Genomic DNA, 27,373 nt, shown 5'->3' with positions numbered 1-27,373 from the left:
CCGGAGGGGACACTTTTCACCTGGGAGGGCCAGTCCACGTCAGCCCAGAAAGATGGGTACCCAGCCCCTAAGCCTGGTGCCAGAGGGCCGAGGTGCACCAGGCCAAGCGCCCTGCCCACCACCCTGTCCTGCTTGCTGGCCCTGTCCTGCCCAGAGCAGATGGGAATGCCAGGTATGGGAACACTTGGCCAGCAGAGGACGGCCCCAGGGGCTGCTCGGGGAGGTGTGCTGGGAACTTGGGGTCTCACTACCCCCAGACTCCTCCTGGACACAGACATCAACAAGAGCCAGGTGCTGGAGGAGGTATATGAGAACCAGGGCCGCGACATCAGAGGCGCCTGGGGGCCTGCCGCCATCCCAAACACAGATGTGGTGAGTAAGGCCGAAGCTGCCTCAGGGGTTGGGGGGCAAGCAAGGCCACCAGGCGGGGCGCCTTGGAAGCTGGGGGTCCCCGTGGAAAGGGTCTGAGCCCTATGCCCTGCACTATGCGTGGGGCCCTGGGTGAGCGCACCAGCCCGCAGGCTCTCAGCACTGACGGGGTGAGGGGTTTGTAGAAATACCTTAAATAAGACTGAGAAACAATAAAAGGGAGCAGTGGTTTCTCCTAGGCTTCTTCAAAGGTACTGCTGACCCCGAAGGAGAGAATCTGCTTGGGATGGGCTAACCCGGCACTGTCCAGTAGAACTCTCCGTGATGATGGAAATCTTCCATATCTGCACGTGTGGCCACTGAGCGCTTAAAATGGGGCACTAGTGAGACGAAGGAGCTAAACTTTGAATTTTAACTCATTTAAGCTAGAGTAGCCCCAGGCGGTTGGTGGCTACTGTATTGGGCAGTGTGGGTTTAACTGATCTCAAAAGCATGCTAGTCTCCCCTTTACAATGAGGAGGAGCAGTTTCCAGCACAGAGAGGCAGGTCCTTGGAGCGTATTCTGATGGCTCTGGTGGCATGAGGTGTGGCAAGCATGGTCTGGCCTGGAGTGAGAGGCTGCTGCGGCCACGGCAGGCACGCACACAGGTGTGGAAAGAGGGAGGGAGGGCGGCCTTCTCCCAGCTCATGTGCCCCTTGCTCGCCCTCTCTGTCCACCTGCAGAACGGACAGCCCACGGAGGCCCGGGAGAACGTGAAGTGCCCCCAAGGCTGGCACTTTAAGAAGGACTGGGTGGTGGAGCTGAACCATGCAGTGGACAGTAAGGGTCAGTCATTCGGTCAGGGTTGGGATCGGGAGAGACCAGGGCCTCAAAAGCACGGCAGCCAGCAGGGTGGGATCAGAGCAGCCAAGCCCTCAGTGGGATAGGCCTCAATTCCTGTGGCCCCCTAGCCTCCAGAGCGGGATCTCCAGCGTTTCCCTACGCATGGGCCCCAGTTTTAAGACAGCACAGGCCCTCGGTGTGTCCTGAAGCCTGGCCCAGAGCAAGGCCTGGCAGATGCTGGTGACCAGGAGGCTGTCACGTGGCGGCTGAATTCACCCACAGCAGCTCCAGGGCTGCAAGTCTCAAGGCCCAGGCTCAAGATGCAAGCTTTGCTGCCTATGGGCTGTGTGGCCTTGCGCGAGTCACAGGACTTCTCTGAGCCTCGCCTGCCTCATTTGTAAGTTGGGCAGCTGGTCCCAGGCCATTCAGGTGACACAGTGTAGCCACTCTCCTCTCCACAGCTCAGGGCCAGAGGCCGGGCTGCGAGGGAAGTCATGCCCCTCTAGGGCCTGTCTCCGGGGCCTGTCCGGTCCTCCCAACCCGCGGGCACCTGCGGACTCAGGGCCGTGGTCCCCCGCCGCAGGCTGGGAGTATGGCGTGGGCATCCCCCCCTCGGGCCTGCCCCAGGTCTGGAGCCCGGTGGAGAAGACCTACCACTCGTGCCGCCGGCGGCGCTGGGCGCGCGTGCGCTTCCGGAACCGCGGGGAGCTGAGCCGCGAGCAGGAGACCGTCTCCTTCCTGCAGCTGGTGAGGCGTCCGCGGGGGCCCTGGCGGGGGCTGCGGGCAGAGCCCCCTTCCCGGCTGCAGGAACACAGCCCTGCGCTCCTCCCCACCGCAGGGCCCGGCCGAGGGCGAGGAGGACGGCTGGGAGTACGACGCCTTCGGCTCCAAGTTCCACCTCCACCCCCAGCCCCGGAGCCGCTTCCGCCGCCGCTGCTGGCGCCGCAGGCTGGTGCCCGACAAGGACAAGGGCGTCGCGCCCGTCTTCCTCCTGGAGGGCTCCTTGGTAAAGCCTCGCAGGCTGGGGGCGCCTGCCTGCAACCCCCTCCCAGAGAGGCCAGGGCCTGGCCCGGCTGGGGCGCCGATGGTGGAGGAAGGGCCTCTGCGCCTCAGGCTGGCGAGGGTGGCAGCGTGCGGGAGGAGGGCGACCGGGCCTGGGCTAGAGGACACAGGAGCAGCACCTGAGGGCCTCAGGGGGGACTGTCCTGGCTACAGGCCATGGATCTGAAACACCGAGCTGGGAAGGAAGAGGAGAGCAAGCCATGGCCGTGGGGTCTGGACAGACAGTTCAGGGACCCCCAGAGGCAGGACGCCCGGCCCCCCAACATGCCCTTCATCTACTGCACCTTTAACAGTAAGTGCTGGCTCAGGAGGCTGCTTGAATGGCCCCAGAGGCCAGTGCCCAGGGCAGGGGGTGGGGAAGCGGTGGGGGCAGCCAGAGGGAGCCGCTGGAGTCCTGGGGAGGTGACAGGCATGGCTCCTCTTTCCCCAGAGCCCCACTACTACCAGCTCTTCTGCTACATCTACCAGGCCCGGAACCTGGTGTCCAATCAGATCCTGACATTCCAAGGTAGGTGGCAGGCAGCCTTGTCCCCAGCTGAGGACGAGGCCTCAGGGAGGAGAGCAGGGTCCTGTTCCTGCTTGCAGTCCCAGCCAGGGCCCCTGCCCGCTGGCCCCTCACCGGCTGCGAGCCTTGTCCCTGGGTCCTGGTGTCACAGCTGCTCAGCAGTGTAAAGACAGAGGCATGGATGAGGGTGACGGACATGCAGACCCGTCTCCTAATCAGCTCATGGTGCTGGTTTGGGGAAAAGACACAAAACCAAGACTTCGAGGCAGGGCCGTTCTTGAGGCGCGACCCCGGTGCTGTGGAATTAGAAGCGGGAGCTGAGGGGGCTCCATCCCAGTGGTGGCCACTTAGCTGGGCATGGAAGAGGAGCTGCCTGGCAGTGCTTGTGGGGCAAGAGAGAGGGCAGTATGTTTGGGAACCATGTGCCACTCTGTTTGGACAGTAGGGGCCGAGAGGGCCTGTGGGGAGGGCCTGTCCTTGGTCCTGTGAGGATGCCCCAGTGAGAGTTTCAGGAGACAAGCCACGTGCTCCAGCCTGGTCCTCAGTGCTGTTTGTAGGGAGCGGCGACAGTAGGTGGCAGGGCTCCAAGGATGTCTGCTGGGAGTTGTATCCCTTGGGCTTCACCACCCACATCGAGAGGCCCCTGTGGTGCTCCCTGATGCCAGGCCACTTGCCGCTGCCATGAAAGAGCAGCCACAGAGCCGGGCGCGGTGGCTCACACCTGTAATCCCCACGCTTTGGGAGGCCGAGGTGGGCAGATCACGAGGTCAGGAGTTCAAGACCAGCCTGGCCAACATGGTGAAACCCCGTCTCTCCTAAAAATACAAAAATTAGCCGGGCATGGTGGCACGCGCCTGTAATCCCAGCTATTTGGGAGGCTGAGGCAGGAGAATCACTTGAACCCGGGAGGCAGAGGTTGCAGTGAGCTGAGATTGCACCACTTCACTCCAGCCTGGGCGAAAGAGCGAAACTCTGACCACAAAAAAAAAAAAAAGAAGAAGGGCAGCCACAAGTGACCTCCTCCCTAGAACTCCTCCAGAGGAGCCCCTGCCCTCCATCTCTGTGAGGCCCAGGCCTCAACCCTGGGAGGCACACAGAACTCGTGGATGGGACCAGATGATGCCTGGCCTCTGGTGACAGACCCCGGTGCTCTGCAGCTGACTCTGACGGGGCCCTGGGAGGCCTCAGTGGCTGCCCTGCCTGACCCTCCCTGGCCCCACTGGGTCCAGCGGCTGCAGCAGCAGAAGACAGGAAAGCCCCTCTTCCCAGCTCAAGACACTGCTCCCTCGTCCTCCACCCCTCCAGGGCCCTTCATTCGGGTGGTCTTCCTGAACCACAGCCAGTGCACCCAAACCCTGAGGAGCTCTGCAGGCCCCACATGGGCCCAGACACTCATCTTCCAGCACCTCCTTCTGTACGAGAACCCACAGGACACCAAAGAGAGCCCACCGCTCGTGGTGCTAGAGCTGTGGCAGCGTGACTCCTGGGTAAGGTGGGCTGGGCAGAGCAGGAGGAAGAGGACCTACCTTGCGGAGTGGCTGAGGGGATTTATTTTAGAGGAAAATGTATGGGAATTTCTCCCATGCGGCCTGACGTGCAGAGCGCACCGTGGAAATTCGTCTGCCAGCTGTCGCCCTTGCCTTGAGAAGCCCGGGCAGAGCTGGGCCCTGCCAGCGTGGTCTCCGTGTTTTGTGAACTTCTCCCCTCCAGGGCAAGGAGAGCTTGTGGGGACGAAGCATGTGGCCCCCAGTGGTCTGGCTGGATCTCCAGGACCGGATCCTGCCCCCCATGAGGTGGCACCCCCTTATGAAGGAGCTGGGGAAGGAAGAGGGTGAGATCTTGGCATCCTGTGAGCTGATCCTCCAGACTGAGGTATTGAGAGGGCCTGGCCGGGAAGTGTGGCGCTCAGTGCCTGTCCCCGTCCCATCCCCAGCCAGGGGGGGCCAACTCCACCCTGTCAGGAAACGCCTGGGGCCCAGGATCCAGAGCTGTGGGCTTGGTGACGCTGGCCTGCCCAGCCTCTCCCCTAAGTCCCCCTGCCAGCCCCTACCCATGGGTCTCTGGGCTTGGTGGGGCCTCTGAGGGACCTGCTTGAGGTGGGGGTGAGGGCAATAGGACCAGCCCAGAGGACCTCATGCTCCCTGCCCTCCCCCAGAAGCTTGGCGAGAAGCAGCTGCCTATCTTAAGCGTTCCCTGGAAGAATGGGGCATACACACTCCCCAAGAGCATCCAGCCCACGATAAAGAGGATGGCCATTGAGGTGCTGGCAACGTGGGATGGGGATGGTGGGCAGGGCAGATGGGGGTGGTCTGGAGTGCGCTGCAGCTTTCTGACTACCGGATCCAAAGCTCGCACCCCAAGAAAGACTACCTGGGAGGTGGAGGGAGACAGGAGAGAAATGAAGAGGTTCTGGTGTAACACTGGAAATCATTTTACCACAAACCTCTGCAGTGGGGAGTGGGCACAGGGCTGATCACATTTCGGACTCACGCTGCCCCTGCGCAGCAGGAACTACTTTGCAGAGAAGGAAATAGAGGCTCCAAGAGACAACACATTCCATGCACAGTGACGCAGGGACTACGTGACAGCAAATGCTGTCTGACTGCAAATGCCAGGATGCTGCTCGCCTCACCTCTGAGAGTAGCATGGGGGTCCTCCTTCAGAACGCGTGTGCCCTGCCGCAGACGTGGCAAAGAGCACAAGATGGTCAGGCCTCTGGGACTGACGGCTTCCCCGAGATCAGGCAACTTGGCTGGTTCCCGCTTTGGGCGCCAAGGAGGCCTCATGAGTCAGGGTGCAGCTATGTCCTGGCAGGGTGCCAGGTCACCAAATGGCCACGGGGTCCTCAGTGAGCTAGACAGCATAGGGGCCCTGAGAAATTCAGGCACTTCCTGCTTCTTCGGGCCTCAGAGGTAGTCGGCCTCAGGAACTTACACCTGAGAACTGATGAGGCCAGACAAGGCAGCGGTGAGAAGGGGCAATGCCTGCGGGCTATGGAGGTCAGTGGAGGATGCAGCCAGTGGCCGGAGGGCACCTCCGTCATGGGTCGGGGGACAGCGTCCCAGCCCCAGGACACGCACTGATCCCTCACAGGACGGGGAAGCCTGTCCTTGTGCGCCTTCGGACACTGGCTCCTCTGCAGCCCCATTCCCTGGCCCTGCAGCTCCTGCTGCACCGCTATTGCCCCTCAGCCCCCTTCTCTGGCCAGGACCCCATGACAGAGGCGCTGCCTGCCCCTTGTCCTGCCCTCCTTCTTGGTTCTGGTAGATCCTGGCCTGGGGCCTTCGGAACATGAAGAAGGCGAGCTCCCCCCAGCTCCTGGTGGAATTCGGGGAAGAGTCCCTGAGGACAGAACCCATCAGAGACTTTCAGACCAACCCCAACTTCCCCGAGTCCGAGTCTGTCCTAGTCCTCATAGTGGTAAGAGGCCCTAGGGCAGGGGCTGGGCAGCCCTCTTCTTCTGTGGGTCTCACACTCCCCACATCTCCTCGGGGCTGCAGCTCATGCCCACGGAGGAGGCCTACGCACTGCCCCTCGTGGTGAAGGTGGTGGACAACTGGGCCTTCGGCCAGCAGACCGTGACGGGCCAGGCCAGCATCGACTTCCTCCAGCCCTACTTCTGTGACCCCTGGGCTCAGGACTACGTGCACCCAAAGCTTCCAAGTACGGCCCTTCCTCCGTGCCCTTCCCCAGGCCTCACAAGCGAGCCCGCACTGGGAGTGGGGTAGGCCCTGCTCCCCGACGGGTTGGCGCTTCCTCCTCAGCCCTCTCCCCATCCTGAGACTCGTCCCCGCGCTCTCTCCGCACAGGGCTGTCTGGGAAGAAGCACCAGGACGTAAGTAAGGGCTGCAGGCCCACCTTCTCCCACACTGCTGACGGGGCGTAACCCTTGGGCCTAAGGAAGGGTGTTCATTAAACAGAGTCCAGATATCCGTGCCCAACTGTGAGGCCCACCTCGCACTGTAGGGTCCTCAGCCTGTAGGGTCTCTGTAGGTCTCTCAGCCTGACTGCACATTAGAATCACCTAAGAGCTTTTTGTTTTTTTTTTTTAACTTTTGAATCCTTTTTTGTTGTTGTTGTTGTTGTTTTTTGTTTTTGTTTTTGTTTTTGAGAGAGTTTTGCTCTTGTTGCCCAGGCCGGAGTGCAGTGGTGTGATCTCGGCTCACTGCAACCTCCGCCTCCCGGGTTCAAGCAGTTCTCCTGTCTCAGCCTCCTGAGTAGCTGGGATTAGAGGCGCACGCCACCATGCCTGGCTAATTTTTTGTATTTTTAGTAGATACAGGGTTTCATCATGTTGGCCAGGCTGGTCTTGAACTCCTGATCTCAGGTGATCCATCCGCCCTGGCCTCCCAAAGTACAGCAATTACAGGCGTGAGCCACCGCGCTTGGCCTTAAATCTTTAAAAAAATTTTTTTTGGCTGGGTGCAGTGGCTCACACCTGTAATCCCAGCACTTTGGGAGGCTGAGGCAGGCAGATTACTTAAGGTCACCGAGTTCAAGACTGGCCTGGCCAACATGGTGAAACCCCATCTCTACTAAAAAATACAAAAAAAAATGAGCCGGGCATGCTGGTGCATACCTGTAATTCCAGCTACTCGGGAGGCTGAGGCACAAGAATCGCTTGAACCCTGGAGGTGGAGGTTGCAGTGAACCAAGATCCCACCGCTGCACTCCAGCCTGGGCAACAGAGTGAGACTTCCATCCTCCACTTAAAAAAAAAAAATTTAGGCCGGGCGTGGTGGCTCACGCCTGTTAATCCCAGCACTTTGGGAGGCCGAGGTGGATGGATCACGAGGTCAGGAGATCCAGACCATCCTGGCTAACACGGTGAAACCCTGTCTCTATTAAAAACACAAAAAATTAGCCAGGCATGGTGGTGGGCACCTGTAGTCCCAGCTACTCAGGAAGCTGCGGCAGGAGAATGGTGTGAGGCATTCTCGGGAGGCAGAGCTTGCAGTGAGCTGAGATCGCGCCACTGCACTCCAGCCTGGGCGACAGAGCGAGACTCTGTCTCAAAAAAAAAAAAAAAATTATAGAGACAGGGATCTTGCTATGTTGCCCAGGCTGGTCTTGAACTCCTTAGCTCAAGCAATCCTCCCACCTTGGCCTCCCAAAGTGCTGGGGTTACACAGCCTTACCTGGGAGTTTTAAAACTCCTGAGGCCTAGGCCACTGATCTATCAGAATCGCTGAGGTAGGACCCAGGCATCAAAATTTTTTCCAACCCCTTCCACACAGGTGATTCCAATGTGCTTTCAGGGTTCCCAACTATTGCTCTAAAGTGGTACTTGTCAAACTTGAATGTGCAGGAGTCCTCCAGACACTGTCACCAAAAGCAGACTCTCAGTAGGTCAGGGTGGGGCTTGAGGTTCTGCATTTCTGAGCGCCTTCCAGAATCTAGTCTGCAGCTATGGGCAATGAGGACAAAGAACTATGTGTCCCCTTCTTCTTGCTCCCTAGATCCTATTTCTAAAGACCCCTGAATTAAAAGGTCTATGTGAAAGGCAAGGGCAAGGGCGCCAGGGGAACCCTGGCCTCGACCCCCTCTCTCCTCCCTGAAGTCAGAGCCCGTGAGCGAGCAATGGCTTTCCCTTGCTCACCCTCTCCTTTTTCAGTTCCTAGGCTACCTCTCCAGAAAGTTCTGGTTCAAGTCCAGTAAAGCAGAGGTGATGAAGGCTCAGCCCCAGGGAACGAGGAGCAGCCCCGTTCAGTGCAGGGAGGTCGGGGGCTGCCCTCGCCCAAGGCCAGAACGATCCTCTTCTCCACCAGGATGAGTATGAGCATGAGGTGGACTGGTGGAGCAAGCTGTTCTGGGCCACAGATGAGCACAAGTCCCTGAAGTACAAGTACAAAGACTACCACACCCTCAAGGTTTGAAGGAGGGAAGAAAGGGGGATGGAATCAAATCGCCCACTGCAGGAGGCCAGCAGAGCTATAGCCTCGATTCCTCCGGGAAGCCTCCAGTCGGGGGGGTTCCCGCACTGTCTCCCAGAGACAGCTCCAGCTGCCACCGTCTGAAGCGCACAGTGCTGGCCCCAGGGCCACTGCCTGCCAGAGGCTTTGGAGCGAGGCCTGGGAGCTGGTGGTCCCTCCATCTCCTGATCTCGGGAACAGTCCCTGACAGCCAGGGTTCCACACACCCCTGCAGGTGTACGACTGTGAGCTGGAGGCCGTGCCAGCCTTCCAGGGCCTGCAGGACTTCTGCCAGACCTTCAAGCTCTACCAGGAGCAGCCCAAGTTGGACAGCCCCGTGGTAGGGGAGTTCAAGGTGTGTGTCCACCCCAGCTTAGCTGCCCCCGTCTCCTTGTGCCCCTTGTGTCCCCGGAAGACAAATAAAAGCCCCGGCTCTCTATGCTCATCGTGAAGATGGAGCAGGGCTTGAGAAAGTTCTGGGGGTGGAGGAGATTCGCCCCCACAGGGACTCAGGGAGCGCTCCCCTTCCCCTCCCCGCTCTGGCCTATGCTGGCCTCCCAAGGCCGCAAAGCCACAGGGAACAAGCCCGAACCTGAAGGGATAGATGGGGTGGAGTGAGTCCACAGCGGCACAGACGGGGAACTCACCTGCTGACTGCGGGTCCTTTGCTGACACCCTGATTCAACATAGTGGGCCCTGCTGGACACCGTGCTGTACCTGCCTCCACTGTCCTCATGGCCTTCTGTTCCTTCTACCCTCAGCCCAACCCTCTCTCTCCTGAACACGGGCTGGGGCGCCTCCCGGAGGGCTTTACAGCACTGGCCAGCACTGCCAGGCTGGGACCCCAACACCCCTCCCCCGCCAGGGCCTCTTCCGTGTCTACCCCTTTCCTGAGAATCCAGACACCCCGAAGCCCCCGCTCCAGTTCTTGGCTTGGCCAGAGAGAGAGGACTTCCCCCAGCCATGCCTGGTGCGGGTGTACGTGGTACAAGCCATCAACCTGCAGCCCCAGGACTACAACGGCCTGGTAAAGAACAGTACCTGCCCTGCACAGGTGCCCCACACGCTCCCCTCACCCCGTCTCTGGGAGCCCCTTCAACTACTGACACACACAACGCCAGCGCCCTACAGGTGCCATATGGTGCAAGGGGCTTGTTTCCACCCCCTCCCACCCTCCCTGACACACCTGGACACCCTCCCCAGTTCCAATCCCTCCCCCACTTGTATCTGACCCCAGTGTGACCCTTACGTGATCCTGAAACTGGGCAAGACAGAGCTTGGCAGCCGGGACATGTACCAGCCCAACACTCTGGATCCCATCTTCGGCACGTGAGCTGCCCCAACCCCCAAGACCCCTTCTCCACTCCCACCCCCTCCACACCGGAAGTCGGCCGGAGAAGGCACAGAACGCTGGCACTCCTGGCCAGCCTCCACGTTCCTACCACAGCGTCTTACACACCCTGGTGCTCAACAGATAGAAGATAAATGCATGGGTGGGCCGGTACTACCGTTTGGCACTCTGGCTGGGAGGGGAGCTGAGATCCCCACACCAGGCCTATCCAAAGTCATTTTCAACCATAACCAGGGGATGGCGATTGGCAGAAGGCAGCTTACCCCATGCTCTGCTCTCCACAATCTCCATGAACAAACAAGGGGCCTACGGGGCCAAGACACCGGTCAGGGAGGGGGGCACAGAGACACTGCCCACATCCTCTGCAGTCTTCAACACCTCGCCCCTAGGATGTTTGAACTCACCTGCAACATCCCCCTGGAGAAGGACCTAGAGATCCAGCTCTATGACTTCGACCTATTTTCACCTGATGATAAGATAGGAACCACAGTCATCGACCTTGAAAACCGACTCCTGTCTGGCTTTGGAGCTCACTGTGGGCTCTCCAAATCCTACTGCCAGTGAGCGTGGGCCTGTCCAGGGGAAGGGAGTCAGGTGGGGTGGAAGAGTGAGCCCACAGCTCCCTTGGGAGAAGCCTGCATCCTGGGCAGGAAACAGGGCCCAGACCTGCCCAGTCTCCACCCAAGCTTCCACCCATGGTCAACCTGCAGCTCACAACGGTGTTCTTCAGGACCCGAACCTCCAGACCTCTTCCTCTCACATCCCCCAGGTCAGGACCCTTTAGATGGCGGGATCAGATGCCCCCAAGCTACCTCCTAGAACGCTATGCCAAGCGCAAAGGGCTGCCTCCGCCTCTGTTCAGTCCTGAGGAAGATGCTGTTTTCTATAACGGGAAAAAATTCAAGCTGCAAAGCTTTGGTGAGCTGCGCAGAACGCTAGCAGAAAGCACAGACACAGGCCTCTGGAAGCCGCGAGGCTCCAGAATGGAAGAGCTACAGACTCGGGGGAGAAAGGGGAGGACAAGGAAAGAGCTCCCTGGAGCCAGAGGCCAGCCCACCCCTCTCCCCTCACTCCTACCCAGGCTGTGGTGGGGAGGGTGATAGGAAGGCTAATGACCTCACATCCCCCTCCTTCCATCCCTCTCCAATCCAGAACCCAAAACCCCTACTGTTCATGGTTTGGGGCCCAAGAAGGAACGCCTTGCACTCCACCTCCTGCACACCCAGGGGCTGGTGCCTGAGCACGTGGAGACCCGCACACTGTACAGTGACAGCCAGCCAGGCATCGACCAGGTATGAGACTGGAGGGGCCACTCCTGGCTCCTATGCGAGGAGCTAGATCAGGAGACAGAGATGCCCGTCCACCCAGGACGTAGCCCACGAGAGGGGAAGGGCAGGCCAAACATTCGGTAATGTACCTGCACGGAAGACAAGCATGCTGTGCACGTTAATAAGCAAGAAGTTCTGATGATGTCACTTAGAATGGAGAATTTCAGAGCTGGAAAGGTCATCTACAAGAAACAGAGGCCATGCACCAGCCGTGGGAGGCACTAGGGAGCCAGTCAATGTCTCCGTTGCCTTAAGTCTCTCCCGAGGGGTGGGAAGGTGGCGCTCAGGTCAGACAGTGCAGACGTGACAACGCTGGTTCTGGCTGTTAATTGCAGGCTGTGTCTTCTCCACAGCAAAGAACCCCAAACAGAGAAATACAAATCCCCAAAGGCACCTAATCATCATTCACTCTGCAGCCACCATAATGGCTCATCTCATTCTCTAAACTTCTCAAGCTCTACCACATTCCAGACAGAAAGTCCTCTCTGAGTAAAATGTTTAAAAAACCATTCTCTGGCCAGGTGCGGTGGCTCACGCCTGTAATCCCAGCCTATAGGAGGCCGAGGCGGGCAGATCTCTTGAGGCCAGGAGTTTGAGACCAGCCTGGCCAACATGTCAAAACCTCTTTACTAAAAATACAAAAATTAGCTGGGCATGGTGGCAGGTGCCTGTAATCCCAGCTACTCAGGAGGCTGAGGCATGAGAATCGCTTGAGCCTGAGAGGCAGAGGCTGCAGTGAGCTGAGATTGTGCCACTGCGCTACAGCCTGGGTGACAGAGGGAAACTGTCTCAAAAAACATATAAAATAAAAAACCATTCTCGTTAAACCTGTTTTCTCAAATGGGTCACTTCAAAAGAATATAATTAGGTCAGGTAGTCTGAAAGGCAGAACGTATTTGTGTGTTTTCAATGTTAGCAGTTCTGTCCTTTTTCTTTCCTTTTCTCCCCCTTTTCATCCCTTACCTTCTTTCCTCTGTATGTGTGGCTAGCTTAATACCCTTAGGTTGTAGTTCATAACACAAAATGACCTGAAAGTCTGGACTGGTTTCCTCATACTCGAGGCTATCAAGCAACACCAAGCTGCTTGATAAATGAAGCCCCAACCCCGATCTGGAGCCCAGTCCAGACAGGCCATCTAGCATGACCTAGGGAGTGGCATTCCCCCTCCAGACCTGTTGTAAGTGCAATCCCAGCACCATGCCGTCAGCCCCAAAGTTACCGTGTTCCAATCTCACTGCGCTACTCTCTCAGTCGAAAGAAAGGGGGAAGCTGGTGGGTGGTCGCCTGCGGCCTCACAGATATCTCTGTGCCCTACCCCTTGGTGTTGGGAACACAACCTCAACAGACCTCAGAACCTGGGACAGGGAACCCCAGGCCAGCCTGCTGAGAACAGAGGCTAGCAACCCCCAACCAGCCAATGTATCCCGGCTCTAGGGAAAGGTGCAAATGTGGGTGGACATCTTCCCCAAGAAGCTGGGGCCTCCTGGCCCCCCAGTCAACATCAACCCCAGAAAGCCTAAACGGTGAGTGACAGCCCACTTCCCAATTGCTGCATTTCACAGTTCAGCCTCCCCCCAGTGCAGGGCACCACTCTCCTCAGGTACTGAGCTGCAGTCATTTGTTTCTCTGCCGGGAAGGGAGGAAGCTCTCCTGGGAGCTTTCTTGCCCTGAATTCCCCCCACTGAGCAAGAGCACACAGGGAGGCCTGGCAGGCCTCTCCGCCCTCACCGAGGCTGCGGCTGGGGAGCTCCTCCTTGGCAAAGCCTCAGAGCGCAGTGGCCACAGGTATGAGCTGCGCTGCGTCATCTGGAAAACCGCCAATGTGGACCTGGTGGATGACAATTTAAGTAGAGAGAAGACGAGCGACATCTACATCAAAGGGTAAGGAAGAGGAGTCAGGCTCCGGCGAGCCCCTCAGTTCCCCAGTTCTGTCATCCTGCTGACACGGCCCAGTCCTGAATGGGACACCTCTCCACTTCCGGCTGGGCCTGGTGTCGGCTGGGCTGCCCTTCCCACGGGCTGCAGCGGGGGATGGGGACAGTGCACCTGAGCCGCAGGTGACAGGACTCTGGCCCCAGGTGGCTGTATGGGCTGGAGAAGGACATGCAGAAGACAGATATCCACTACCACTCGCTGACTGGGGAGGCGAACTTCAACTGGCGGTTCATCTTTACCATGGACTACCTGGCGGCAGAGCGCGTGTGTGTCCAGAGCCAGAAGGTAACAGGCTGGGGCGTGGGGGCACGAGGGGGCGAAAGGCCACACACGAACACACTCAGGCTCCTGGAGCTCCTCCCCTCACCCCTCCAGAGGCTCGCCATCTGTCCCAGAACATCAGAAACATGTCCTCAGGTGGAAACCCTCTCCCTTGATGGTCTGTCACTGCTGGGTGGAGGGCCACTGAGGGGTGCAAGGGAAACGTCCAGGAGACAGGCCGGCAACATGCTCTTCCGCCATTGCCCCAGGATTACATATGGAGCCTGGATGCCACGTCCATGAAGTTCCCAGCCCGACTTATCATCCAGGTCTGGGACAATGACATCTTCTCCCCCGACGACTTCCTAGGTGAGGTCCTGACACAGGGCTTGTGACCACAGGACAGAGAGCTCCTTCTTGCTGACGTCATGTTTCTGGGCTCAGGGGTCCTGGAGTTGGATTTGTCTGACATGCCCCTCCCGGCTCGGCACGCCCAGCAGTGCTCCATCAGGATGATGGACGCTGACCCCAAGTGGCCCTCTTTCCTCCAATACAAGCACTTCTCCCTCTTTAAGAAGAAGACTGTGACTGGCTGGTGGCCTTGCCAGGTCCTCGATGGTGGCAAATGGCGCTTGTCGGTAGGAGCTGGGGAAAGTGTCTACTGGTTAGGACTGCTGTGCCGCATGTCCTGGCTCTAGCAGACATCTAGGGACCTAGCTAAATCCCTTTTCCTTTCTTGATCCCGGGAAGAGGCCCTAAAACTACCCGGCTCGGCTGTCTGAACTCAGCCTCCCCCTCACCATGGTGTTCCTAGGGCAAGGTGAAGATGAGCCTGGAGATTCTGTCAGAGAAGGAAGCCTTAATCAAGCCAGCCGGGCGAGGCCAGTCAGAACCCAACCAGTACCCTACACTTCACCCTCCCCTGTAAGGGTCCTTGGGGCAAAAGCACCAGATCCGTCTTGCTCCTCCGTGTGTGTGGGGTGGTGACCAGTGGGCCTACCGTGGAGAGGTGGTAACTACCTCCCACCCCACAGCTCTGTGCTCAATCAGCAAAGAACAGACTTGGGGTGAGAGTTGGGGTAAGCAGAAGTTGGTTTTTTGGTTTTTTTTTTTTTGAGATAATTGTCTCACTCTGTCACCCAGGCTGGAGTGTGGTGGCACAGTCTCTGCTCGCTGCAATCTCTGCCTCCTGGGTTCAAGCGATTCTCCTGCCTCAGCCTCCTGAGTAGCTGGGATTATAGGGGCCTGCCACCATGCCCAGCTAATTTTTGTATTTTTAGTAGATGGGGTTTCACCATGTTAGCCAGGCTGGTCTCAAACGCCTGACCTCAGGTGATCCACTCACCTCGGCCTCCCAAACTGTTGGGATTACAGGCGTGAGCCACTGCGCCTAGCCCAGAAGTTGCTTTTTTAAAAAAGAAAGCTCTTTGCATCAGATTGCTTGACCTGAAGGTTCTCTCTGCCATTCTCTGCCATTTCCCTGGCTCCTGGACAGACGCCCCTACACCTCTTTCATGTGGTTGCGGTCACCAGTTCAACACTTCTGCTCTGTTTTCTGGAAACGCTATCGCTTCAAACTCATAGCCTTTATGGTCATATCGATTCTAGCACTTTTGCTGTTCAACTTTATCTATTCAGCTCCGGTGAGTGGCAGCCCTGCAGGCAAGGACAGAGGTGGTCTCAGGATGACTCTGGGGAGAGCGTCTTCAGCTCGCCACCCCAGGCTAACTGTTGTCTGTTCTCTCTAGCACTATTTGGCCATGAGCTGGATCAAACCTCAACTTCAGCTATATCCTCCCATTAAAATATTCAATATCATCACTTCACTAAACAGCAGCAATGCCAGCTCTTCCATCCTTCCCACCCAGGACCCACACCTAAAGCCTACAATAGACCATGAGTGGAAACTCCACCCAGGACCTACCAATCACCTGAGTAACATTTTCCCAGAACTTCCAGCCCCAGAAGACTAATTAGCCCACGCTGCCCGGCTTTCCTCCTCTACCAACAGCCCTCCCCTTGGGCCGCCTACCAGTTCTTTGTTTCTGTGTTCTAGGACAGATGCAAGGCGCTAGCAATATTCTGGCTATTGTGCTCAGAAATCACTTCCAACAAGAAGAGCAGAGCTATAATTTTCCATGAAATAAACAAGTTCTGCAACAGAGAGCCATCTTGTAATTTGGGGGTGCTGAAGACAACATGAAAGGCTGAAAATGCCAGCCCTTCAGACAAGACTCGGGGACAGGGAGTGACGTCATCTTTATGTCCCACCCCTAGTCCACAGGGTCTCTCATACTAAGAGGCTTGGAATCGGAGCCTCTTCGTATGGAGGGAAAGGGTGATTGTGAGAAGTGGCCCTTATGGGTAAGCAGCAAGCCGAGGCACTGGCTCTCACCCACAGCATGTACAGAACAGCCCTACCACGGACCAGGCAGCTCCCTCCTCTAAGCACACAGCTAGGATGACACTGCCCAGGACAACATTCTGCCCATTCATGATGGGAAACATTTGTTTCTAGAACAAAAAGCAAGAGCCAAAGCAGGACATCCGATGCCAGGTCAGGTGGTTTTCCTGCACCATACATTTCTCTAAAGGCCCCCAAGGCAGGTGGGGACTGCATTTCATGTCTTCCCTGACCTCTTTAAAAAGCCTTAAGGTACTCATGAGCTGGAATCATACAAACCCCACAGGCGCCATCTTTCTCACTCCACCCCTCCCCTCTGATGAGACCCCTTCCACCTGCACTGCTGCACTGGCCATATCAAGAGCCTACCTAGGTCCTCCCATGGGTCCATACAATCTCCCCTTCAACTCAAAAAAGACAAAACCACCATTTTCTTTTGCAGTTCTCCCTGTTCCAAGGCCAAGCTCTAGGTCACAGTTTGTCCTCTGGCACCCTGGAGCCATTCTGCTATTCTGGAGGGGAGGTGGTAGGAGGATGCCTCGTCTCTGCCTCACCTGAATCCCACCTGCAGGAGAGCACTCCCGCCTGTGCTGCTTAACTAAGTGCATGGGAAGGAAAGAGCCTGAAGAGACAGAGACCTATGCCTAACCAAGGTGACCCCCTTTCCTTCTGAGCTGAGCTGAGGGCTTTTCCAACCCAGGAGAAGGCAAAACAATGGTTGATGGGCTTGAAGCTCAGAAAAAAGGCCTGCTCAGAATAAAGGCCTGACCGTTCCCCAGAACCACTCCTAGAAGAAAGAACATAGTCAGAAGCTCATGTTAGGTTCCATCGGCGATTTTAAGAATTTCACTTAGGCTACAGAGGTTCACAGGAGGACTGAGTTCCAGGCCCTCCAAGGAGACTCTGGCCTGTAACTGATGTAATCCCAGGGCAGTAAGGTGAGCAGCATGTGACCCCTTGTCAGATAAGGCAGTGGAATACGGGTTGACACGCAGAGGACAGCGCTCAGGCTGTGCTGCTCAGTGACAATGGACTCTTCCAGGCACAGATGATGAGGGTCTCTTGCTCTCAGAGTTGGAACATGAGAACAGCAAGTGTTTCTTGTCCATTAAGAAAAAAAAAAAGCCAAATTTCTTCTCTGGGCAGTATCCAAGCCCAAGATATAAGAAGAAAGCTTCCTTACACTTTCAGCACTCAAAGTGGGATTCCAAAAATCGTAACTACAAAACATGCAGCTAAGCAGGCTCTAGCAAGTCCAGAAATATCTCCACATGGTCAGACCACATGACAAATATTGCTTTTGGTATCAAACCTGGAGTTGGTCAGTTTCACAGTTAATCCACGGCATCTATGATGTCTTCCAGGCTTCTCTGGATTTTTACACCAACTTTTAGTCAAACTTGACTGAGGGCCTGAAGAGACTTGATGGGGGAAGTCGATAGACCCAGGGCCCGTGCTAGAGAACAGGAGCTGGAACAGGGATCCAAAGCAGAAAGCCCTCTCCCTAGGGCCGCCTAATGAAGCCCGTGAAACACAGGTGCGTTCTGCAGCCTCAGGCCCCAACAGAGAGGCATCCAAATGCCTTCGCAGCTCAGGTAGCACAGAGAGAGGACAATGAATGGAGTGAAAGGAAGGTGAGGCAGGGAAGAAGTTTCCATCCTGGTTTCCAAAGAAAGCTCCTCAGGTAGGCAGAGGGTTGGGTAAAATGCAAAACCCAATGAATGGATGGTCAGAAAGTATGTGGTGTTACCAGCTTTTAATTCTTTGTGGATTCAAAAATGAAGTAGAAGGGCTCTCTGAGTCAAATAACAAGGCGGCCTGGGCTACGAAATTCCGTTCTGTGATTTTGGCATCACAACCGCATACATTCTCTTCACGCCTCTGCTCCCACGTGGAAGGACTGCAGGGAAAGGCACATCACAGCAGCATTGCCTGGGGTGGGTGCTTCCCAGACCAGAGTTAGGTGTCCCCATGCACAACCATGGGAATGCGGGGTCCCTGCATTCAGAACTCCAGTGACAGAATATAGTCCCTAACCAGCTGCTAGAGACGAGAAGGCCCTCCAGGCTGCACGCTCAGGCCAGTGTCTGCTCCCTCCATACCTCACGGGTGACAGTCACAGAAGTGGCAGCAGGAGGGCTCAGTAGAAGCGCTTTCGGCTCTGTTCCTGCCATTTGTTGTAGAGTATGATACCAATGACTATGGCAAATACAGAAAACACCAGGGAGAAAAAGACGATGAGGAAGAGGGCCAGGCCACTCAGGGGCGGCAGTGGAGCTGTCACTAAGGAAGCAAGAGAGAAGCAAGTCAGAAAACAGGGAGCCCACCCAGTAGGGAAAGATCAAACTACAGGCTGTCCGGCCCCCCATTTCTGACATCTGTTTCTGGGAAGCCCGAGCTTAGACCCCGCTTTCCAACTGAGAAACAAAGCGGCCCTCCAGCTGCTCATCTGTAACTTGAAGGGGAAAAGCAGATGCACGTGCTCCTACCCCTCAGAGGAATACACAGAGCAGAGACTGCCCTGTGAGCTACGGGTGCAAGTCCCCTCCGAAGCCGTGCAGCACTGCAAGCTCCTCCCCAGCTATGGGCCATTTCCTGGGGGCCCCGTGCTCACTCTCGGGCAGCTTCATGTTGTCCACGGAGGGCAAGAACACATCTCGATGCAGCTTTTCCTCTTCTGGGGTTCTCTCCACCGTCAGCTCAAACAGCTTCAGGGAAATGACGTCATGATTATCTGAAGAAAAATGGAAGAAGGATGACTTGAGCCACTTGAAAAAGAGGTATGTTTCTTGAAGTCAGTATCTTAGTTCAAGCCTCTGATCCACAGCTAACCAGCAGTGACCTTGAAAAAATAATTGAAACCTCTCCATTTTGCAACTAAAAATAAGGATGGGGAACAAGGCATATTCTGTATTCTTCTGTATTTAAGGTTTTAATCAACAAGCATGCATCACCTGTATAGAAGATCCCTGACTTAAAATGGTTTGACTTACAATTTGCCGACTTTATGATGGTGTGAAAGGAATCTGCGCTCCACAGAAACCACACTTCAAATTTTGAGATTTGATCTTTTCCCGGGCTAGCGATGTGTAGTACGACACTCTGTACTGAGGCTGGGCAGCAGCAGTGAGCTGTAGCGCCCAGTGAGCCACACGATCACAAGGGTAAACAACCGGCACTACATCGTGTACCGTATTCCATACGTCACATCAGACATTCAACACTTGGTTACAAAACAGACTTTGTGTTAGATGATTTTGCCCAACTGTAGGCTAATGTAAATGTTCTAAGCACATTTAAGGTAGACTAGGCTAAGCTATGATGTGCAGTAGGGTAGGTATATTGAATGCATTTTCCACTTAGAATATCTACAACCTACAATGAGTTTATTGGGACATACACCATTGTACGTCAAGAAGCATGTGTGTATAATGGAAAAATTTAGAGATAAAACAAGAATTAAATCCCACATGTTAAACCTTCCAGCACAGTAAGAAGAGACGCAGTAGGACTGCAGCTATCCCGCTGGTGAAGAGCACACACACGTGCACACACACGTGCCACAGGAAAGGGTCTCATGGCCGCTGTTTAATGGGCCACGGGCAGGGCACAGCTATGGGCATGGGATACACTGCCCTTCTGGGTGATGCCTGCTTCTCTGTGGCTTCTTGTAACGGTGACTCTTAAGTTCCCTAATAATTACCAGAGAGAAGATCAAGCAATTAGGGACTAGATTTCTCTCTTTAAAGTATCATTATAAACTCCTACATTTAACCATATCTGATGTGTTGCAATGCACTAAAGTTAAGACTGTTACTGATGCTCAACTCACCTGTCTTTGTCCAGTAGGAGCCTATTGGCTCCTGAGTCTCTTTACATAAACCCAGAAGGTTTTTTTTTTCAATACTTTCTTTTTTTTTTTAATTTATTTTTTATCATACTTTAAGTTTTAGGGTACATGTGCACAACGTGCAGGTTTGTTATATATGTATACATGTGCCATGTTGGTGTGCTGTACCCATTAACTCGTCATTTACATTAGGTATATCTCCTAATGCTATCCCTCCCTGCTCCCCCCACCCCACGACAGGCCCTGGTGTGTGATGTTCCCCTTCCTTCGTAAACCCAGAATTTTTTATAACTTCCTTTCTTTTCTGGGAAGTTCCAACTTACAGATTTCCTACCTCGAAACTTGCATCAGCCATTTCTCAAGGAAGCTGCAGCTCCTTTTAGTGGGAATTGGTATTTAGAGACCACAAATCTGAGTGCTAGGGTGCTCATTGCTACTGGGTTGGTTATTGACTGGGGCCTGGACTTCTGGTCATTTACGTTATTAGGACAGCATCCACAGCTGCTTGGACTGCTAGAATCTTTAGCAGATTCCTAGGTAGTGAAAAACTGGATTCATCTTCGTTGGAAAAATGTTAACTGTCAGAGTTTAAACTGTCTCAGTTTAAACCATGGGACAGGATAAAAGGCCACAGCAACGCTCCTCACGCAATGCAGGGCATTAAAGCCTGGAACAGCGGGGAAACATCCTAACTTTCTCAGCAGTTTTCAACAACCCACTACACAAGTGAGAGGATGGCAACAAGAAAGACCTCAAAGGAAAGAAACAGCTTGCATTTAGGGATACTCTATGGGCAGAGAACACCGACTTACTAACTTGGGTGTTCTCACTAAAGACCTAGGGCAAAAAACTTAGAATAGACAAAAAGTTATTCTCTCCTGCCATTTCTGACAGTTGGAGACTTTCCATTAAAAAAGTACTTCAGGCCGGGCGCGGTGGCTCAAGCCTGTAATCCCAGCACTTTGGGAGGCCGAGACGGGCAGATCACGAGGTCAGGAGATCGAGACCATCCTGGCTAACAGGGTGAAACCCCGTCTCTATTAAGAAATACAAAAAACTAGCCGGGCGAGGTGGCGGGCGCCTGTAGTCCCAGCTACTCGGGAGGCTGAGGCCGGAGAATGGCGTGAACCCGGGAGGCGGAGCTTGCAGTGAGCTGAGATCCGGCCACTGCACTCCAGCCTGGGCGACAGAGCGAGACTCCGTCTCAAAAAAAAATAAAAAAAAATAAAAAAGTACTTCAGGAGGTTAACCCAGAAACCTGTAAGCTCAAAGGAAAATGTGTAGTCATATAATGAGATTACATAGCAAAGATCTCCAGCCTGTGCCTCCTACCCCCTGCCAAGGCTAGATTCTTCCCACAGGTCTGGCCTGCTCAGTACTTAGAACCTAACTGCCAAAACCAATCTCCCTACGTGACAGAAAGCAGATCAGTGGTTGCCTGGAATCTGAGGCGGCGGGGAGTACTGCAAAGGGGGATAGATAATAAGGCTTTCGGCAGATGATGAAAACATTCATATCTCATTTGTGATGGTGACTACATAGGTGTAAATATTTGTCAAAACTCTTCAAACTGTATTTTTCTGTTGTATGGAAAGCACACCTCAATAAAGTTGATTAAAGAAAAAAATCAGATGCCAGAGTTTTAAAGACCAGCAGATTGCATTTTAAAAATCCAATTTCCAGGCTGGGCTCGGTGGCTCATGCCTGTAATCCTAGCACTTTTGGAAGCCAAGGCGGGCAGATCACGAGGTCAAGATGGAGACCATTCTGGCCAACATGGTGAAACCCCGTTTCTACTAAAAATACAAAAATTAGCTGGGTGTGGTAGTGTGCGCCTGTAGTCCCAGCTACTTGGGAGGCTGACGCAGGAGAATCGCTTGAATCCAGAAGGTGGAGGTTGCAGTGAGCCAAGATGGCGGCACTACACCCTAGCCTGGTGACAGAGCGAGACTCCGTATATTAAAAAAAAAAAAAAAAAAAAACACCTGGCGCGGTGGCTCAAGCCCATAATCCTAGCACTTTGGGAGGTCGACACGGGTGGATCACGAGGTCAGGAGATCGAGACCATCCTGGCTAACATGGTGAAACCCTGTCTCTACTAAAAAATACAAAAAAACTAGCCAGGCGAGGTGGTGGCGCCTGTAGTCCCGGCTACTCGGAAGGCTGAGGCAGGAGAACGGCGTAAACCCGGGAGGCGGAGCTTGCAGTGAGCTGCGATCCAGCCACTGCACTCCAGCCTGGGTGACAGAGGGAGACTCCGTCTCAAAAAAAAAAAAAAATCCAGATTTCCAGCTTCTCTCGAAAAACTGGAAGATTTGGCCTCACTGAGCTGACACTTCCTTTTAGCTACAATGGCTGGAGCTCACTAGCTGTCGGCTGTTTCAGATGGGTATCTGCCTTTCCATTTTGCCACAAGAAACTTCTATTCCAAACTAGCTTTATCCAGAACAAACTATATTAATCAAAAGAAACAGAAGTTCAGTTCCTTTTCTCTTCCCAAAAGATGTTATGACTGGGGCTAAAGCAAAGAGAGTAAGTGTATAAATGAGAAGCTAAGAATCAGGCATAAGCAGAAAAAGAAACAAAAGGAGATGGAAAAGTAAAAGAGCCAGGTGCTATTAATGTCACGTAAGTCAAGAAGGCAAGAGTTTCAGAGTAATGGGTTAAATGAGCTGAGGAGGACAAAGGGTGAGAATGAGAACAGAGCAATGAATATGGCAAGGAAACAGAATGACCTTTCATGAGAATGGTGTTAGTGTAATAGCAAGGTAGAGCACAGGTCTGAGTCAGCATGTTAAGGAGGTGGACAGCTAGGAAACAAAAGCATCTGTACACAAACATTCAAAAGTCTCAGCAAAAGGACAGTCTGGGGTAAGAAGAGGGACGGCAGAGTCAAGGAAAAGCTTTGTTAAGGAAGGGGAACAGGGAACATTAGCGGGTGGAAGGAGAGGAGCCTGACAGCAGTAATTAGACAGCAAGGAACTCAGGATACAGGCTAGAAGAGCCAGCTTAATGAAGGGACAAACGTTGCTTTCTATTAGCACCAACCATCTTCTAGTGACCACTGTACTAGGAAAGCCTGGCCTGGGTTTTTTAAGGAATGTGGATATAAGAATGTAGAAAGAGAAGCAGTCTTGAGGCATCTCCTTCCACAGCACTGCTCCTCTGGCTCTCCCCTGTGAGAGGCCTCAACAAGGCATGGGGATTGAGAACAGGCCTCAGTCAGGGCAAACCAAGAGTGCGTGTGGCAGTACCTGAGAGATCCCCGGTGATGGAGGAGGTGCCGAAGTAGTAGCCACGGGGCAGGCGGACTCCGGGCACTTCAATGCAGTCCCTCCACTCATGCTTGCCATCAATATCCATCATTATCTAGAACAAAAGGAGAGAGAAATCAGGGTCAGGCCATGGAAGCAAGGGCGACACAGCCCACACCACCATCTGGTCCAGGACAAGGACTCACCGTCAAATGCCTCTTGACATAGCGAATCACCAGGAAGGTGTCGTAATGAAGATTGCGGACAATGGCCGTGCAGCCTCCCAGCTCTGTAGGCCGCCCATCCCGCTCGTGATCGTAGCTGAGGGAGCCGTTGTTCACCATGGCTGAGATGTAGGGGAATACCCGCTGGGAAGCAGAGGGGGTAAGCAGACGCTAAGGAAGAGCACGTAGGAACACCTGCACAAACAGCAACACGAATTCTGCACACACAAGTTGAGTCCCTTACAGCAGAACAGGCAGCCACTCAACTTCATTGTCAGCAGCCCCTGAGAGCCCACATTCAGATGGTCTCTCAAGGGAAACAGCCCAGGAAGCGACTATACTTGGTTGTTGTCTTCAGTAATTCTCTTGGCTCCTGAACTGGGGTGGGCCTGAAATGGCCCCCCTAAAATGCTGGAGTCTGACTTGAATGTCTCAAGGTCACCATTTGGCACTTATGTGCTGTCTAATACTAGGGGTTTCCTTTTCATGTATATGTACCTATCTCCCCAACTGCCACATAAGATTCTTGAAGAAAAAAATTCACTCATCACATGCCTTCCTATGTCTAAACTTCAGCCCCATCTCCTCCCAACCACGGTTCTGCACACAGCGGGTATTCTGAAAATACCTGTTTGAGCAGGGGAATCTTTCCATTCAGATAGCTCTTTTCAACTCTAAAATTCTACAAGCATATGAGGCTAAATGGACTAGAGCTCAGAAAGAACATGGAACGGGGTTGCTGGATGCGCTCAGCCAGCCACCATGACTGTCCTTAGTCAAAAGACTTTCCAGCCCACTTAAGCCTCCTCCACACATCACTTCTCCCAATCATAATAAGAGGGTAAGGTTCTCCCTTAACGGGGAGAAAACTGCAAATTTCCCCATAAACCACTCATTTTCCCATCTATTTCACACGCCCTCTCTCCCCAGTAGAGTTGTAGGGGCAATTCTTCCTTAGAAATGGCAAACTCATCATTCCAGAACAAGCCCAATGCCAAGGCAGTGCAGACAGGCAGGGTGTGAGGTGGTGAAGGGGTAACATGAGGCATGCCACTCCTTTGGTGAGTATTTATCCCTTTGTCCCACATGGTCAACATGCAAGGTTGAGACGCAGTGAGACCAGAGACCGGGGACTCCCGGGACAACCACATGGACTTGAAACAGCAACAAACGTTGGATGGACACATGGGAATGAGGGATGCTCATGATGAACCAAGAACTGAGTACCTGGACTCCTGGAGAATACCGCCTCTTCTGGGCCTGAGAGGGTCCAGCAGGTTATGATAAAAACGAGAGAGGGCACAGAAGACAGGAGACCAAGTCAGAAAGACACAGCCACAGAAGAGCTATGACCCAGCTGTGATGGATGAACAAACCAACTGAAATCCCCAAACAGAATTTGAGGGTCCCTGAAGGGCATCTGTGAAGCATCTGCGCCCTCAAGATGACAGGCAAAACCATATGCACAGGCGCTTGCACATTTTTCTGAGGAGAGGGTCTGTTACTGTATCAGATTCTCAAAGGGCTCCCCCAGGAAGACCGCTCTAGCCCATAGAGGGTCCTGAAGCTTGTGGAAGGCGCTTTATAAAACACATAGCAGTACGCTGTCCAGGCACACCCCACTTATGTCTCTGGGAGTCAGTCTCAAGTTTGTCTGTACCCAGCCTACTGTATTTCTATAGCAAGGGGAAAGAAGAGACAAACAGGGCTAAATTCTTCCAAATTCAAGACATCCTTCACTATCCAGGATCTCAGGAAACAGCTCCTGCCCAGAAGACCAAAATCCTGCCACTTGAGAGACTATGAAACTCACTCTAATCCAAAGGGATCATTTGCCCTCTCACTGAGCCTTATGGGTCATATTCCCAAATAACTGTTCTCATTCTAACCTACAACACATAGGCAGGGAAGACGCTCCACGGCGGCGCTGCAGAATGAGATTTAGAAAATCATCGGGCGTGAGGGTATTAAACTCTGCTCCAGGAAACAGCCGCAGTTCTAAGCCATCAGCAAGAGGCACCTATACAAGTTCAGCTCAGCTCTGCCCTGTGGGACAGGCAGGCGAGGGCACAGACCTCAAACCCTTCCCTCCTTTAATACAGTGAACACCTACTACAAGCCAGGTACTGTTCCAGATGCTGAGGGTCCAAAGAGAAACAAGACAGACAGGAATGGAATCAAGATCAGAGCGGAAGAGACAAACAAACAAGCAAATAAAATGATTTCAGATAGTGATAAATGCTACGAGGAAAATAAAATAGGTAATACAAGGGACCGGCGAGGGAACCTCTTCCCGAGGAGGCAGTATCTGAGCTGAGACTCAAGTAATTAGAGGGAGTCCACCAAAAGATCTGAGGCACAAGCAGCATGAGGGCGGCACACTCAAGGAACTGGAAACAGATGAGTCAGAATCACAGCTTGTGAGAAGAGGCTGCCGTGAGGCGAGGCAGCACCCACGGCCCTGCACTCCATGGGCCACAGCCAGGAGTCCGAGGCTGCAGCGCGGCTCCTCTGCTGTCCTCCTCTTATGCCACTGGCAGAATTCATACAGGACACAGAAAGGCATCACATCAATCAGTGGATGATTAAACTGGCATAAAGTTACTCTTCAACAACTACCATTTAGAACAAGGAAACGGTGAACACGTTATCAAGCAGTTTACAGCAACTGGCATCTCAGAGAATGCTCATAATTTCAGTGACAATTAAGGAAAAGGGATTAAAAATGCCCTGTGGAGCTCTGATGAGCCCAAGGCTTGCTTCACTCATCACCTCCAGTAACCCTGATTAGAAGTTTAAGTTGCAACTTTAAAGAGATAGCAGCCTCCTATGTTAGCTTGCTTAGAAAATAAACAAATAATAAAGCGACAGCAATCGCTAGCCTAAGGGTGCCTTACTCTTCCCAAGGCTGGTGTGGACCCAGTTCCAGGTGACAGCCAGAGGCATGCTGGGCCTTGGGATCACCTGAAGGAGCTTGTTAACTGGACATATACGTGGGTCCCTCAGTCAAACTGTCTCATTCAGTAGGGCTAGAGTGGGGTGCAGGATTTTTGTTGTTGTTGTTGCTGTTTGTTTTTTTGAGATGGTGTCTCGCTCTGTCACCCAGGCTGCAGTGCAGTGGTGCGATCTCGGCTCACTGCAACCTCCACCTCCTGGGTTCAAGCGATTCTCCTGCCTCAGCCTTATGAGGTAGCTGGGATTACAGGCACTCACCACCATGCCCAGCTAATTTTTGTATTTTTAGTAGAGACAGGGTTTCACCATGTTGCTCAGGCTGCTCTAGAACTCCTGATCTCGTGATCCACCCGCCTCAGCCTCCCAAAGTGCTGGGATTACAGGCGTGAGCCACCGCACCCAGCCAGGATTAAGTATTTTTAAGAAGCACCACAGAAGGCTGTGATGTGCAACCACATTGAGGAAATGCTGCACCAGATAGGGAGCCCCGCAGCTTTGCAACTAGAGAGAACCTGTCTGCTTCGGCAGCACACGAGCTGGCCTTCAACTTTTAACCTCACGTTAGTGTAAGTCACTAAATGCCATCTTATTTTCTACTCCTAGTCAAGAGTTCTTGGAAGCATTTCTTGGATAACCACTAATTTCACACAGGAGCAATTTTGTTTTCCCCTAGAAAGCAGTCTGTAAGTTAGAACCAAAGATTGAAGAATCAGACAAGGTGGCAGTTTTATTCCTAATTTAAGAGTCACCAGAAAGGAGAAACTCTCACCTGTCTTATCGTCCAAAGGATTGTCGTTCAAAGGGTGGAGAAACGTTTTCAACTTTTTGTACTATAAGACTACTTTTTAAAAAGTGTTTTTTGAAGACCTCTACAGGATAACTGTATCTCCAGCATATTTTGATGGAAAAGACACCCATTAGCTTGTGGATTTATGGATGCTAGGCTAAAATTCCAAATGGCCTCTGTAATTAGGGAGACCTGAGTTCTAACTGCAGTTATGTCACTCACAGCTGTGTAACCGTGGGTGGATTACATCACCTCTTGAGACTCTATTTCCTCACTGTAAACAGAACAATACAAAGCTCACAGGGTTCATTATGAAGATGAAATTAGATATGCAAAGCATTTAGTACAATGTC

General features: G+C 53.6%; 2 protein-coding genes across 11 annotated transcripts in view; one reads left to right on the top strand and one right to left on the bottom strand.

Annotated features, from left to right (window-relative positions):
- The window catches only part of FER1L5 (fer-1 like family member 5), a 68,129-nt gene extending 52,421 nt beyond the window's left edge, over positions 1–15,708 (top strand). Inside the window, exons 25-52 of the mRNA XM_025353504.1 lie at positions 258–372; positions 1,093–1,195; positions 1,776–1,939; positions 2,031–2,198; positions 2,408–2,546; positions 2,685–2,762; positions 4,065–4,246; positions 4,470–4,631; positions 4,915–5,019; positions 6,027–6,179; positions 6,260–6,422; positions 6,569–6,594; positions 8,374–8,424; positions 8,528–8,629; positions 8,907–9,026; positions 9,537–9,698; positions 9,909–10,000; positions 10,412–10,582; positions 10,792–10,940; positions 11,175–11,314; positions 12,785–12,873; positions 13,136–13,231; positions 13,429–13,570; positions 13,816–13,915; positions 13,991–14,184; positions 14,361–14,470; positions 15,042–15,189; positions 15,295–15,708. Of these exons, the coding sequence (XP_025209289.1) occupies positions 258–372; positions 1,093–1,195; positions 1,776–1,939; positions 2,031–2,198; positions 2,408–2,546; positions 2,685–2,762; positions 4,065–4,246; positions 4,470–4,631; positions 4,915–5,019; positions 6,027–6,179; positions 6,260–6,422; positions 6,569–6,594; positions 8,374–8,424; positions 8,528–8,629; positions 8,907–9,026; positions 9,537–9,698; positions 9,909–10,000; positions 10,412–10,582; positions 10,792–10,940; positions 11,175–11,314; positions 12,785–12,873; positions 13,136–13,231; positions 13,429–13,570; positions 13,816–13,915; positions 13,991–14,184; positions 14,361–14,470; positions 15,042–15,189; positions 15,295–15,519 (3,649 nt within the window). The 3' untranslated portion in view covers positions 15,520–15,708. The remainder of the gene's footprint in view (positions 1–257; positions 373–1,092; positions 1,196–1,775; positions 1,940–2,030; positions 2,199–2,407; positions 2,547–2,684; positions 2,763–4,064; positions 4,247–4,469; positions 4,632–4,914; positions 5,020–6,026; positions 6,180–6,259; positions 6,423–6,568; positions 6,595–8,373; positions 8,425–8,527; positions 8,630–8,906; positions 9,027–9,536; positions 9,699–9,908; positions 10,001–10,411; positions 10,583–10,791; positions 10,941–11,174; positions 11,315–12,784; positions 12,874–13,135; positions 13,232–13,428; positions 13,571–13,815; positions 13,916–13,990; positions 14,185–14,360; positions 14,471–15,041; positions 15,190–15,294) is intronic.
- Positions 15,709–16,771: 1,063 nt separating this feature from the next.
- Positions 16,772–27,373, bottom strand: part of LMAN2L (lectin, mannose binding 2 like) — a 33,016-nt gene continuing 22,414 nt past the window's right edge. For 5 of the 10 annotated variants that reach the window (XM_025353771.1, XM_025353768.1, XM_025353770.1 and 2 more), the window contains 5 exons: positions 24,506–24,538; positions 23,261–23,422; positions 23,055–23,169; positions 18,565–18,684; positions 16,772–18,233 (listed from right to left, as the gene is read on the bottom strand). In XM_025353771.1, the coding sequence (XP_025209556.1) occupies positions 18,091–18,233; positions 18,565–18,684; positions 23,055–23,169; positions 23,261–23,422; positions 24,506–24,538 (573 nt within the window). In that variant the 3' untranslated portion in view covers positions 16,772–18,090. The remainder of the gene's footprint in view (positions 18,234–18,564; positions 18,685–23,054; positions 23,170–23,260; positions 23,423–24,505; positions 24,539–27,373) is intronic. The other 5 variants (XM_025353774.1, XM_025353773.1, XM_025353772.1 and 2 more) reach the window with 1 other exon arrangement.

This window comes from Theropithecus gelada, chromosome 13, assembly GCF_003255815.1.
Source record: "Theropithecus gelada isolate Dixy chromosome 13, Tgel_1.0, whole genome shotgun sequence".
Taxonomy (NCBI): domain Eukaryota; kingdom Metazoa; phylum Chordata; class Mammalia; order Primates; family Cercopithecidae; genus Theropithecus; species Theropithecus gelada.
This window is presented reverse-complemented; position numbering and strand designations above follow the sequence as displayed.